The following is a 15227-nucleotide window of genomic DNA, read 5'->3' as shown; positions in this document are numbered from 1 at the left end:
AATACAGCTGTGAACAAAAAAAGTCCCTGCCTTTGTGAAGGTTATATTCTAGATGGACAGATGGGTAATAAACAATAAGAAATAGATAAATTAGATCATTTCAGTTAGTGAGAAATGTTATGAAAAAATAAAGCAGGATAATGAAATAGAGAATGAATTCAAATCATGGTTTGCCTTTTTATTAGCTGTGTAACTTTAGGAATGCTGTTTAACTTTTTTGTGTCTTAGTGTCCTTCCTCATCTATAATATGGTGCAATAACAGCATTTATCTTGTAAGAGCATAGTAAGGGTGATTTAATTTATGCAAAAGGGCTTAGAACGGTATCTGGCACATTGTAAGCCATATAAGTTAGCTATTATAGGTGTGTATGTGAGTTGGGAAGTGGGGACTAATTCAGATAGGGTGATAAAGGGGTACTTCTGTGAGCTGGGACCTGAATGATGAGGAGCCAGTCATGGGAAATTCTCTGGCAAGAGCATTCCAGACAATGGGGCAGTTAAAGGCCTGATACTTGGATGAGCTTGGAATATTAATGGAAAAGAAATAAGGACAATGTGGCTGAAGCATAGTAAGCCAGGGAAGGGTGCTAAGAGGTGAAATGAAAAAAGAGGTGAGAAAGGGCCAGATTACATAGAGCCTGGAAGGTAACAGTACAGATTTGAATTTCATTCTGAGTGTGATTAAAGAAAAAAACCCATGGGAGGTTTAAAGTAAGGGAGTGATGTAACCTAATTTACACTTGTAAAAGGTCTCTCTGGCTACTGTGTGAAGAATGGACTGTAGGAGAGCAAAAGTGGAGGCAGAGAGACCTGTTGGGAAGTCATTTCAATTGTCCTGACCAGAGGTAATAATGGCTCAGATTAGGTGATGAATTGGAGGAAGTAAAAAGTAGTTGTGTTTGGAGTCATATTTGAAAGAAGACTGGATAGGCCGGGCTCAGTGGCTCACACTTGTAATCCCAGCACTTTGGGAGGACAAGGTGGGCGCATCCCTTGATGTCAGGAGTTCAAAACCAGGCTAGTCAACATGGCGAAACCCTGTCTCTACTAAAAATACAAAAATTAGCCAGAAGTGATGGTGCGTGCCTGTAGTCCCAGCTACTTGGGAGGCTGAGGTGGAAGAATCGCTTGAGGACAGGAGGCATAGGTTGCAGTGAGCCGACATCATGCCACTGCACTCCAGCCTGGGCAACAGAGTGAGTCCATATGGAAAAAATAAAATAAAATAAAATAAATAAATAAAGTAGACTGGACAGGCCTTACTACCGATGAACTGGTTCTAGGAGTGAGAAAAGAGGAATGATGGTGCCTGATTTGGGGGCCTGAGCAACTGGGTAAATGGTGGCATCATTTACTGAGGTGAGGAAGATTGAGGGAGGAAAGGATTTGGGAAGAAAATCAAGCGTTCTGCTTTGACTAAGTAAACTTTAAGAATCGTATTAGATATGCAGGTAGAGGTTTCAAGAGAGCAGTTAGTTGTCCAAATTGAACTTGGAGAGAGTTATGGACTAGAGAGATAAACATGGGAGTCATTAATACATAGGCCATAATTAGTCACTGAACTGGGTGAAATCACTTGTGCCTTGCAGAGAATGTGAGACCAACTCAGGTAGGAATGGAGAAACTGAACAAAGAAGAGTAGAAGTTTCTGACAAGTTACTGGCAGCAGAGGATAGAAAGTTGACTGGAGATCTAGTGAGGAGGCCACTCACTAGAGGCAACGGTCCCAGCAGCAGAAGAGAAGCAGATATGGCATTAAAAAGCTATTTGCAGAATGAAAGGCAGGAGATTGGGCACTGGGACCGCGCTAGGGAAAGAAAATTGTCAAGGAGAAATATCCAAGTTCTTATTCTGGAAAAAGGCGTGGATAGTGGCGCCACCAAGTGAGAGAGAGGCATAAGAAGATGAGCCAAGTGGAATAAGAATAAAAATAATATATTTGTTATTCTGAATTTGAAGCTCTAGGAAACATTTAAATCTTGCCTCTGTCACTCCAAGCTATGTGACTTTGGGCAAGTTACTTATCCTTTCTGTACCTTAGTTTCCTTATCTGTAATAACTGCCCTTGTCTCAGAGATACTGTGAAGATATGTGGTAATACCTGTAAAGCACGCTGAACAGTAAGTATTTAATAAATGCTAATTACAATTATTATTACAATGGAACGTCATTATGAGAAAGTCTGGGATTTTGAGGGATGCCAGGTCTAGTATGCCTGGAATGCAAAGTGCTGTGGGGAGATAGATGATGATGGATAGTGGAAGATAAGACAAGTCAAATAGTGAAGAGCCACTAGGCTAAGGAATTTTGGCTTCTTCTTCAAGGAGGATCCAGAGTGAGGGTTGTTTTTGTTTTGTTTTGTTTTGTTTTGTTTTTTGAGACAGAGTCTTGCTCTGTCACTCACGCTGGAGTGCAGAGGAGCCATCTCCACTCACTGCAATCTTCACTTCCTGTGCTCAAGTGATTCTCGTGCCTCAGCCTTTCGAAGAGTAGCTGGGACTACAGGCATGCGCCACCACACCTTTTGCCATTACTTTTAATGGCAAAAACAGCAGTAACTTTTGCACCAACGTAATAGATTTTTATGGAGACTTCATTATGTAGGCATGGTTGATTAAACTATTGGCCATTGGCAATCAACTTGACCTTAAGCCCCTCTCCCCTCCCTGGAGGTTAGAGGAAAGTCCCAACCTTCTATTCATGCTTTGTCTTTCTGGTGACCAGTCCCACACTGAAGTTATTAGTCAATCATTAGCATACAAAAAGACAGCACTTTGGAGCTCCCAAGGATTTTAGGAGTGGTATGCCAGGAAATAAGAGGAAGACCAAATATATATATTTCACAATATCGCAGCAGTCCATTCATTTTTATTGTTGAGTAATACCCCATTTATGAATATACAATTGTTTTGTTCATTCTCCTGTTGATGAAAGTCTGGCTAGCTTCCAGATTGGCGCTATTGCAAATAGTATTGCTATGTCTTTTGGTGGACATAAGCACTCATTGCTCTTGGATATATACCCAGCATCTCTACCCATTATTTTTTAAATTAATTTTTTTGAGGTCTTTGTAGATTCACATACAGTTGTAAGAAATTATACAGAGAGATCCCATGTACGATTTACTCATGTTCTCCCAGTGGTATCATCTTGTAAATTAGCCTTCAATATCACAACCAAGATTTTAACATTGATATAGTCAAGACACTAGGTATCACAAGGACCCCTCCTGTTGCTCTCTCATAGCCATATCCATTTCTCACATGCTCTCCATCCCCTGCCTTGTTCTTTAACTGCAGGCAACCACTAATTTGTTCCCTTCTCCATTTCTATAATATTGTCATTTCAAGAATAAGGAATTTCAAGAAATAGGGAAATGGAGAATAATGCTATAGTGGCTTAAAACAGAACAAATTCTGGAGGTCAGATTGTCAGAGATGCTTGAGCCAGAGCTACTTCATCTAGAATAGGGGCTGGGTAAAAAAAAAGGCTGAGACATACTGGGCTGCATTCCCAGGAGGTTAGGCATTTTTAGTCACAGGATGAGATAGGAGGTCAGCAGAAGATACAGGTCACAAAGACTCTGCTGATAAAACAGGATGCAGTAAAGAAGCCAGCAAAAATCCACCAAAACCAAAATGGCAATGAAAGTAACCTCTAGCAGTCCTCACTGCTTATTATACACTAATTATAATTCATTAGCATGCTAAAAGACACTCCTACTAGCACTATGACAGTTTACAAATGCCATGGCAACGTTTGGAAGTCACTCTATATAGTCTAAAAAGGGGAGAGACCCTCAGTTCTGGGGAAATATCTCCCCTTTCCTAGAAAACTCATGAATAATGTTTAGCATATAATCAAGAAATAACTACAAGTATACTCAATCAAGCAGCCCATACTGCTGTTCTGCCTATGGAGTAACCATAATTTTACTTTCTTGATAAACTTGCTTTCACTTTACTCTATGGACTCACCTCAAATTCTTTTTTGTGAGAGGTCCAAGAACCCTCTCCTGGGGTCTGGATCGAACCCCTTTCCAGTAACAAGATGAAAGTCCAAAATGGGCTAAAACTGAGCTAAAACTAAGGTGTCCACAAAGCTGCATTTCTTCTGGAGGCTCTAGGGGAGAATCCATTTCCTTGACTCTCCCATTTTATAGAAGCCACCTGCATTCATTGTTTCATGGCCCCTTCCTCCATCTTTAATATCGGCAACATAGCGTATTCAAATCTCTCTGAATCTGACCCTCTTCCATCTTTAATGACTCTTGTGATTATATTGGGCCCACCTGGATAATACAGCACCCTTTCCCTATCTTAAAACCCTTAACCCAATGACATCCCAAGTCCCTTTTGCAACATAAGGTAACATATTTATAGGTCCCATGGATTAGAACATGGATGTCTTTAGAGGGCCATTATCTTGCGTGCCACATCCATCTTCCTGGAAGAAGTCTACCTGTTTTCCATTTAAAATAAATAAATAAATAAATAAATCATTTACACACATACAACCCAATATCCAAAAACAGAGATCCTCTGGTTGTGGTTGGAGGGGATCTAAAACTCCTTCACTTTCCAAGGCAACAACAGTTGGGATAATCATTAGCAGAGACTCCTAAGGCCTCCTCCTACACTGATGTTCTAGGGACTTCGAACTATATCTGCTACCTTAGAATTGAAGCTGTGCAGATGTCTCCTCTTCCTAGTGTATGTCTGCCCACCCCCAGGAGGACATACTGGAATCATCAAATACACTGGTGCCTGGATCCCAATACTAGAGGTTATAATTTGATTTGAGGATATGGTCTGGGCTTTGGTATCTTTAAAGGATTCTAATGTGCAGACAAGTTTTTGAGCCACTGCCTCAAAGGGTTGTTGTTAAGGATTTAAAGCTCACAAAACATACGATAACTAGGCCAGGCCTCATGGGCTCCCACCTGTAATCCCAGCACTTTGGGAGGCCGAGGCAGGCAGATCACTTGAGGCCAGGAGTTCAAGACCAGCCTGGCCAACATGGTGAAACCCCATCTCTACTAAAAATACAAAAATTAGCCAGGCATGATGGTGTGTGTCTGTAGTCCCACCTCCTACGGAGGCTGAGGCAGGAGGAGAATCGCTTAAAGGTTGCAATGAGGCAGGATTGCACCACTCCACTCCAGAGTGGGCAACAGAGACTCCATAAAAAGAGTAAGAAAGAGAGAGAGAGACAGAGAGAGAGAGAGAAAGGAAGGAAGGAAGGAAGGAAGGAAGGAAGGAAGGAAGGAAGGAAGGAAGGAAGGAAGGAAGGAAGGGAGAGGAAGGAGGGAAGGAGGGAAGGAGGGAAGGAAGGAAGGAAGGAAGGAAGGAAGGGAGAGGAAGGAGGGAAGGAGGGAAGGAGGGAAGGAAGGAAGGAAGGAAGGAAGGAAATATATGATAACTTACTTTTCCTTGCAAGTGTTGGCTTACCAGGAAGGAAAGTGGTAAGTGAGAGTGCCAGGTCCAGGACAGTTTAGAAGGTTTGTCTGGCCTCAGTTTCCTCATCTGCAAAATGAGGATAACCATATCTAGGCTACAAAATGTTTTATACATGTTTTATAAACTATAAAGTACTACCCAATAGCTTTTGTACATACACACACTCTCCATCCTCACTTCACACTCCATTCCCCACTGCCTTCTGCAACAGGGCCCAAGGTAGTTTCCCTGACCTTTATTGGCACTACAATATGTGAGGGTAGTAGGAGGCAGGAAAAGCCTGAAGACCTTCCTGACAAACAGGCAGGACAGGGCCTGAGCATCCCAAGAGAAATCAAGAGATACAAATAAGTACCTCTTAGGTCCCAATGCCAGGCAAGTCCAGGAGCATCACATGGTCAATGCAGGATCCACACCCACAGTAGAAAAGTTGGCCTGGAACTACAGAAAGGGCACAGACTATTAAGTTAGACAGTCCTGTGACCTTGGGAAGTTATTATACTTTTTTGAGCCCATTCTCTCCTATATAAAATGGGGATAGTCATATCACCCCTCTCCATAGAACTGAGGTATAGATGAAATGAGACCAAAGATAAGAAGGTAATATATAAATAGAAACTGCAGTGAAATATCTTACAGCTACCCACTCATACTACAAAGAAAGATTGAGTCACTGTGAAGTCTTCCTAAATTTTATTGGCACTGAAATAGAACATGGATTGAGCATAAACCCCTCCAAAAACAATTTTTAAAAAACCCAAAAAGTACACAAAAAACCCCTGAATACAAAATCTAACCTTTTTCCCCAGCCTCCCTAAGGGTAAGTTACTGACTTTAAGGCAGCTATTAATAGATTGCCCCACAATTTCAGGTTTGAATTTAGCCAATATAGGACATATCACCAAGTGAGTTAATTCACAGCAATGCACACAAGACTCCTCAAGGTCAGGCACAGAGTCGGGGGTGGTGGCCAGGGGGAATTGAGGGAGGCTCTAAGCTAGGGGCACTGCATGGTGGGACAGGATGGCCCCTTGAGGACTGAACCCTGGGGAGAAGACAAACAGTAATAATAAAAACAAATAACAAGTACTTTAAGAATGGATTGTATGACCTATAGTGACAGATGACATCACTAATACTGAAAGCTTCTTATATTAATAATTTTGGCAAAATGTCATTTTGTAATATAGTATATGCTTTCCAGGTGTGGGGGTGGTAAAGGAATGAGGCCAAAATCATCCTGCCCCAAGACTAATATCTTCTAATGGTGCATTAGCAAGGAAGGCAGAAATCAATATTTAGATATCAGTAGAGTACATAATACTGTAGAAAGAAGAAGAGCACACATGAGACAGAGAAGGAGGTGGATGCTCCTGGGTTGAGAGCAAGGGGTGGGGGTGTGGAAGGGACTAGGCCAGAATCCTCAGCAGCTCTCTGGTAGCTCCAAGGGACAGAACAGCTGGTGTCAAGACCTGGGTTAGAGGTTTGTCAAACAGAGGCAGGGCCCAGTCACCTCTTTGGAGGGGAGTGATGAGAAGGGGATTTTGGTCACCTGAGAGGGTTGAGTAAACTTGGATCAGGGCACAGGCTTCTCTCACCATACTCAGCTTTTTGCACTCACTCCCTAGTTGAGCCTACTGGCATCAAGCTCTAGATGCCAAGGCCGGGATGGCTGTGGAGCAGGAGCTATGGCCCAAGTAGCTCTGAGAGGGGAAGAGACCTAAAACCCCTAGCAGGGAAAATACTGACGCTAGGTGTGAACATATCCTCTCTTTTCACAAGAGTCCTGATGGGGCTGGCTGAGCTTTTGGGTACTCATCCCTACTGTTATAGCTGGAGAGGATTTGGGTATTGAAGCAGGGAGGGGCAGATCCCACGAAGTGACTGCAGATCTGGAATAATAAGTAAAGGGTAGCTCTGCCCATAGAGCTCACTTTAGACAGGCCTATACTCCTATAAGGAATTGGGGTAGGATCTTCTACTCAGCCTTGCCACAATAGAATGGCCAATGCCCTTCTAGTATGTTTGGTGAAGCTTTTGAAGGCACCATTTCCCCCATCCACCCTGGGGAGAAATTGAGTCCCTAAAGTCAACGACAAGGCTTATTGAGGCTGAGTTTGCAACAGATCCGATCTGGGAGGTAGAAACAAAAATGACTGAACATCTTTTTATCCCCCAATCATTACAAAGCCTAAATAACTCTAAACGGGATGGGAGGGCAAATTTTAGGTCAGTTGACATCCTGGAGAAGATATCCTAGGTCCTGTCTCATTCCCTAGACCGCATAACACTCCAACCGTGTAAATCTCAGGACCCTGAAGAAGACAGTGGTAGGGGAGGGGAGGGGAGCTAGCTTCCAACCTACTCCACACTTGACTCCCATAGGACAACAGTAAGTGTAAGGGCATTTGCAAAATCAAGTGGAAAGTACCTCTAGGCTGGAGAAGTAGGATATTCTAGCCATACAGATTCAATGGAACAGAGAAGAGAAAGGAGGTTCCATTGGCACCATAGTGAGCCATTCATTTGCCCAGGGAAGTGGGTGGGGGCTAAGGGGTTAGGTTTGGTCCCATGGCTACATTAAATGCTTGGCATGACTCCAGGGCTGCTCTAGTTAGTGGCTCCAGCACAGTATGAGTTAGGTGAGTTAGGTGTAGGAGTGTGGGGACAAGGAAAAAGGGAGGAGGGGTCCCTAGAGGCTGGGTGCCCATTACATAGACTCAAATTCGTCAATGCGCTGCTTGGTGTTGCCCTGCCGGATCTGGCGCAGGGTCTTGTATTTGTCTCGGCCCAGTCGCATGTTCTCAGCATGGATCATGTCATTGGCAGTCTTCTTGGACTCATCTCTGGCATTGGCCAGCTCCGAAGTGAGGGCCTGTGAGGATGCACGGGAACACAGAGGTCAATGGCTTTCTCTCATTTTACCTCCTGTTATTTGACCAGACTTCCCTTCTCTTCTGTTTCCTTCTTTCTTCCTCACCCTTTCTCTCTATATATAAATATTGAGAGTCATTTCCAACTCTGTTAGAACTGCAGTGGGGCAAGAATATTAAAAAAAAATAAATAAACTTAGGGGACCAGTTGATAATGGGTATCCTTTAAGAGTAGAACAACATACAAAAGATTCAGGTGGGAATTTTGTCAGCTAGATATTTTCTTAATGTAAGAGGTGAATGGAGTGAGTGGGAGGTGGGGCAGAGAGAAAATCTCAAAAAGGGAAGAGATAGCCCAAGGTCTGATTAATAAGTGAGAGGTGCCTATCCTTAAAGCTGTCACTTAAGAACGGCTTGGGCTCCCATACAACACTGGGACAGGATCTTATACCTATCCCCCATGATGGTCTAGGGAATGCCATGGGCTACTAAATCAATGCATATAGTTTCCTTGCCCCTTGGCCCTACTTGTATACCTTCAGGTGCTTCTGCACACGCTCATTCTTCTCTGCCTCAGTGGTACGTTCCTCCTCACTGCGGTCCTTGGCCATAGCATCAGCCCGTAGGTCAGCACTAGCCTCTGCCCCATTCTCATCCTGCTCATCCTGCTCATTCTCAGCAGGCTCTGCCACATGAGGTGTACTCATGGCAGTCTTCAGCTCAGCACGGGTCTTCTCCAAGTCTTCCTGTACCATCTGGGCCTGTCCAGTGACAGAAGGAGAGAAAGACTGTCAGTGAGACCAGTTAAACTGTGGCATCCTGTATATGCCTAGAACGGTCTGGCAAGAGGCAGGCACCAGGTAGGACAAGGCACTTCATCTGCCTGATCCTTAGTTTCTTCAGCCATAAAACAAGAGCAATTGTACCAACTTCCTAGAGGTATTAGAGAACTCCAGTAAGTATTTGACGAAACCATGAGTGCCTTCTCCCATGCTGCCTGCTGTGGGAAGTATGAAAGAGGGAGGGAGCCAAAACATAAGGAATCTAAGGAGCTGTTACCTATGCATATGGCACCCATTCCTTCAATGCTTTGCTTTAGGCCCTGTGTCTTACCTTCTGCTGCCACTCCACAGCCTCACTCTCCTTCTTCTGTCGGGCCATCTCCAGCTGGGAGATTCGAGCTGTCAGCTCTGCCATTTCCAAGGCCTACGGATAAATTGGAAGCCTGTGAGAGCTGGGCCTTCTGGTCCTCAGGACCCAGGTGTCTTCAACCCAAGTCCCCTGGGGGACTAGTAAGGGACCTACTGCTCCACTTGCTTGCTGCCTCAGAGACTCTTTTACCAGACTACTTCATTCCAGTCCCATCTTCCCTGACCACCACTTCCTTTTAAGTCAGAGCTCCCCCACCTAGACTGTAGGCCTCTTGAAGACAAACAATATGCCATCTCTGTCCCTTCCTCACTATCTCTCCCCCTGCCCCTCTTGGCAAGTATGCAGCTGGGGGCCTCAGTAAAGCTTTGGCCATCATTGGGTCACTTCCTGAAGTGGCAGATCCTTTCCTGATATCCTAGAATGCTCAGGATTAGACTAAGAGTCTTCCCAGGACAAGTACAGGAAAGACACTCAAGTGTCACAAGGCTATCTGAACAAGGGAAAAAGCTTATGCACACCTTGGGTAAATCTCCCATGACAGCTTCCTCATGAGAGACAGGTCTTGGTTCCCTCTATTCCCACCTCCAACAGTACAAAGGAAGAGTATATGTCAAGGAGTTTGGACCACAGGTTCTTAACTTCTGAGTCACAGAACCCTTGGAAACTGTGATGAAAGTATGGATGCCAAATGCCCCAAAAATGCATAGACACATAGTTTTGCATGTGATTTCAGGGAACAAAGCTTTCAAACAGAGGCAGAAATGGGTTCTAATCCTTATTTAGCTACAATTGTGTGACCTTTGGTGAATCTCTTCCCTGAGCTCTAATTTCCTTATCTGGGATATTATCTCATATGAGGTTAATCCCATAGGGTTACTGGGAAGAAGAAATAACTAAGGAAAAGGGAACTATTCCCAACACAGCAACATACAGCAGGAACTCAAATATGAGTCCCTTTTGTTCTTTTCTCCTTCCCTTTCCTTTGCCAGGTCAATCAGCTCAGATACCCAAGGGTTAAGAAAGTGAACAGAAACTAAGGGTTAGGGAAGACTGCAAAAATTCCTGGGCCACACTAGTGACTTCTCAGCTTGCTTCTGAACTAGTTATTTGCTGGAGGCCCATGGAGTGGTAGCCTGCTCTAAAAAGCCAGCATGTAAGCAAAAGTAGCTATAAGTAAGTAGGCAGACAAGGAAGAAAGCTCAGTTCCCACAATCCCAGCCCACCCTACAGCTTTACCAGCTGTTCCTGAGTCTTTTTCTGGTCCCGGGAGGCCTGCAGCAAGGCCTCCTTGGCCTCTTCAGCTTCTTGACGCTCCTTGGCCAGCTTTTCAGCCTCGCTCTGGGCACGCTTCCGTTCCTGCTCAAGTTCCAGAGCCCTACGGGTCTGTTCTTCCAGTTCTGAGCAGAAAAGGAGGGGAGAAGGCAGTGAAGAGCACAGAGATAAAGACGACACAATAGCTTCGTTCCTGGAAATGATTCACCCCAAGACAAAGCTGGCAGAAAGTTCTGAGCTCTCTTCTTGCCCATTCTTCTTCTAGTCTGTAGCCACACCTGAACTACATTGTCTGAGTCTACAGCTCAGGCAGAAGGTTCTCCAGCTCAGAGTTAGGCCTGGAAAAATCCAATCTCCAAGGTGACTCCAAGCCTCACCTTGCTGAGCCTTCTTAGTCTGTTCCTCGATCTGCTTCAGCCTCTCCATCAGCTCCTCCTTCTCCCGTTCAATCTTCTCTTTCTCCTTTTCTGCCATTTCACGCTTCTTCTTCTCATTTTCCAGCATAGCACTAGGGAAGGAGATAAAATGGATAGAACAGGATAACAACGCTCCATAAAAGCCTGGGGAGGCCAGGCGCGGTGGCTCACACCTGTAATCCCAGCACTTTGGGAGGCCGAGGTGGGCAGATCACGAGGTCAGGAGATCGAGACCATCCTGGCTAACACAGTGAAACCCCGTCTCTACTAAAAATACAAAAAAAATTAGCTAGGCATAGTGGCATGCGCCTGTAGTCCTAGCTACTCAGGAGGCTGAGGCAGGAGAATTGCTTGAACACAGGAGGCGGAGGTTGCAGTGAGCTGAGATTGTGCCACTGCACTCCAGCGTGGGCAAAAGAGCAAGACTCCATCTAAAAAAAAAAAAAAAAGCCTGGGGAATTCCAAGGCTTGCTGCCTCTGGGTCTCTCAACGCAACCTTCCCAACACACTTAGGGATTGTGAGTTTGGGCCACCCTCCCTTACCTCTATACCCTTGTCCTCATATCATAGCCCCACATAGGCCAGTGTACACGGGGCCCTGTCAATGTACCCCTGAGTCAGGAATCCTAGCTCTCCCACCAACCCACTGGGTGACTTTAGCTATGTCACTGCTTTGCTCTTGTTCCCCTATCTTGAAAATGGTCCAATAAGACCTGCCCTATCCACCTTGTTAGGGAGACAAGTTTTGGCTCTGTGCTGGGATGAAGTGCTTCAAGTCTAGTAATCTCTACGGCTAGTGCATCAGTCCTCAGGTCTAACACTGCCTGCCCTAAAGCCCAGCTCTAGGCTTCTTTTTCCCAGAGTCTGTTACAAATCTGGAATAAGTATTTGCTTTTGCTTTTTCTTGCCCTAGCACCTCTTCCAGGAACCTTCTTATCTCCCTTGGCTAGGTATTCTCCATCTGGGCCCTCAGAATACTTGGCTTACCCTTCTCCCCATCCCTCTTCTATGTTTTTGTCTCCATAGCACTTCTTAACCATCTTATGTACCACATAATTTGCTTATTTATTATGTTCGTCTCCTCCCCACTAGAATGCTAGTTTCACAAAAGCAGAGATTTTTGGTCTTTTCTTATTCATTGCTCAATAAATATTTATTAAGTGAATGAATGACATGGCCTTTGTACCTTGAGTTATGTATATATTGTTTTCCCTCTCTCTGCTACTAGACTGAGTAGACTGTGAGGTCCTACAGGGCAGTTTCCTGCTAGGTCCAGCTCTGTAAAAACTGCCCCTCAAACTTGGTAGATTTTTTCTGAATAAATGTGAATATTGGTGTCTAACCTCTCATCTATGAAGTCCTAGGTTGGCCTCATGTCCTGACTTAGCATGCAGGGCACCTTTGAGAAGCTTCCTTGCCCCAGCCCTGGCCCCCCACATCAGTGTGCAGCACCTACCGCTCCATCTGCTTCTGGTGCTTCTCCTCCCGGGCCTGTGCCTTCATCTGCTGCACCTCAATGGTGTCAGGCTTGCGACGGCGCATGTATAGTTCATGGTTCCCCATGCACAAGGCCAAGATCCGCTTGTTAATCCGCAGCCGGGGAGCATAGAAGACGAAGTCCTGGTGGGAAATCAGCAATCAGAAAGAATTTGGAGGGACAGGTGAAGGTGATCTTCTGCCTTCTGAAAAGCTAAATCCAAAAGCACTGGAAAGAATATTTAATCTGACCTCCTGCACTACAGATGGGAAGACTAATTATCAGAGTGGTAAAGTGACTTGCCCAGGGTTAGATAGTAGACAGACCCAAGACTAGAAACCCAGGTTTCTTGACTCTGAAACCCATGTTCTTCCCACAATTTCTTTCAATCTTTGCTTATGAAACCACAATTTCTTTCAATCTTTGCTTATGAAAGCATCCTAAATTACTCTTAATCAAGTTGAAGGATTCAAACTTTCTCTGCTAATTAGGGAACATGCTAGGTCTCAGGTGACCTCTTTTGGAAGCCAAATGACCCCTGAATAATACCCTGGTGGGTGCAGTATGGGTGGCTGGACTGTTTCTACAATCTCCTAAAAGCAAATCCTAGACCCAGCCCCTTAAATCCTTTTTGGAACAAGGCAGGCTGTAAATACATACATGAATACATAAATCTCCTGATCACTGCTTGTCCTGGTTGTTGTTTTTAAAATGAGCCCTTGATCTCAGCTGGCTTTGTTACTTAACTTTTTCTGATAACAGTTGAGCACAGCAGCAATAAAAGAAAACACACAAGAAAATCCAGTGAATTTGAGTTTGTTACTACAAATACCACTGGACCGAAGTCACCAGCTGATGGGCACCACCATCTCCTCTGCCACTGACCACACACTGCTACTGTCTCATATAGCTTGGGGTGCAGGTATAAATCCCAGCTCTACCATTTTTAGCTGTGTGATCTTGGGCAAATCACTCCATCTCTCTAACCTCAGTTTTGTCAGCCATAAAATTAGTATGCTACTTAGTACCTACCTGACCATGTTGCTGAGGGTTTAAGGAGACAACATGTGTAAAGTCCCTAGCAGGGGAAGTTCAGACACCTCATGGCTGGAGAAGAATCACTGAGCCTTCATGAAAAGGGTCAGGCTCAGCATTGTCACTGGGCCTTGTTGGACATGCAGTATCCCAGAAAAGGGGACACTCAGCTCAGTTTCCTACCCTACCCACAATCACCAGCTGTCTGGTCTTGTCAGCTGCAGGCTACTGAGTGAGTAAGAAGCATGGCGAGTGTGTTAGAGAAATGAATGAACTTAAAGCACTTTTTTGGTCTTGGATTGCTCTGGAGAAAAGTCTGAGAGGGCAGCAGTAAAGTTCTACCAAGAAGTTTGTAGGATCATCTTCAGATTTGGACTTTGGCCACAGCCCTTTCTCCACAATAAAAAAAAAGAAGTCAAGGGCTGGGCATGGTGGCTCACGCCTATAATCCCAGCACTTTGGGAGGCCAAGGCAGGCAAATCACCTGAGGTCAGGAGTTCAAGACCAGCCTGGCCAACATGTTGAAGCCCTGTCTCTACTAAAACTACAAAAATTAGCCAGGCATGTTGGCATGCGCCTGTAATCCCAGCTACTCGGGAGGCTGAGGTTGTAGTGAGCCAAGATTGCACCACTGCACTCCAGCCTGGGCAACAGAGCGAGACTCCATCAAAAAAAGAAAGAGAGAGAGAGAGAGGAAGGAAGGAAGGAATCAAATATGTGAACAGTGTCCACTTTCTGGGACCCAGGGGCTTGGAAATATGAGATGCATTCGGTTTCCACCCCAGAACCTCAGGGCAGCAGAGGCAATGGCTAAGAAGCAGTACTTAACACTGCCTGTGGCTCTCCCACATCCACAGTGAGAGAGACAGGTAGCAGAGTAGAACCAGGTACAGGATGTCTGCTGGCCATTTCTTGGCATCAACATCCCCCTCCATTCCCAATCTCTATTTGTGCTTCCTGTTTGTGCACATGCGCGCACACACGTACACACAAACACATCAGAAAAGGAAGAGAAAAATAGAATAGCATGATTGCTCATTATGCAGGCCTTGGCAAGTACCTGTCTTGGTCAGAGGGAGGAATCACTCACCGGGGCTTTTTTGTCAATGGGCTTGATGACAAATTTCTTATCATTGAAAGAGATGTTCCTGATTTCACTCCAGGGGAAGCCTATCTTGGGAGTTAGTCTGTAGAAATAGAAACCAATAACATCAGGACAAGGGCAAGACAAGAAGGGTGTAGAGAACTGGTGGCTTGCCCTCACTGTCACCTCCAAGCTTCTATGTCTCTCTCTCTTTTTTTTTTTTTTTAAATAAATAGAGACGAGGTCTCACTATGTTACCCAGGTTGGTCTTGAACTCTTGGGCTTGAGCAATCTTCCCTCCTCAGCCTCCCAAAGTGCTGGGATTACAGGCGTGAGCCACTGAGCCTGGCCAAACAAACACTTCTCTCTGGAGGAGGTAGACTCAGTGACAGCTCAGCCAGTGTCATCACACGCCACCAGGTCAGCTGCCAGCATTGAGAGTTCACTAAAGATCTCCT

The 15227-nt window shown here is 44.9% G+C and overlaps 1 protein-coding gene across 1 annotated transcript in view; it reads right to left on the bottom strand.

Moving 5' to 3' along the window:
- Positions 1 to 6136: 6136 nt before the first annotated feature.
- Positions 6137 to 15227, bottom strand: part of MSN (moesin) — a 74107-nt gene continuing 65016 nt past the window's right edge. Inside the window, exons 7-13 of the mRNA XM_003816915.5 lie at positions 14776 to 14872; positions 12630 to 12793; positions 11135 to 11265; positions 10722 to 10882; positions 9447 to 9539; positions 8870 to 9094; positions 6137 to 8335 (exon numbers count right to left, since the gene is read on the bottom strand). Of these exons, the coding sequence (XP_003816963.1) occupies positions 8171 to 8335; positions 8870 to 9094; positions 9447 to 9539; positions 10722 to 10882; positions 11135 to 11265; positions 12630 to 12793; positions 14776 to 14872 (1036 nt within the window). The 3' untranslated portion in view covers positions 6137 to 8170. The remainder of the gene's footprint in view (positions 8336 to 8869; positions 9095 to 9446; positions 9540 to 10721; positions 10883 to 11134; positions 11266 to 12629; positions 12794 to 14775; positions 14873 to 15227) is intronic.

This window comes from Pan paniscus, chromosome X (genome assembly GCF_029289425.2).
Source record: "Pan paniscus chromosome X, NHGRI_mPanPan1-v2.0_pri, whole genome shotgun sequence".
NCBI lineage: Eukaryota > Metazoa > Chordata > Mammalia > Primates > Hominidae > Pan > Pan paniscus.
Note: the sequence above shows the minus strand (reverse complement) of the source record. Positions and strands in the feature narration are given on the sequence as shown.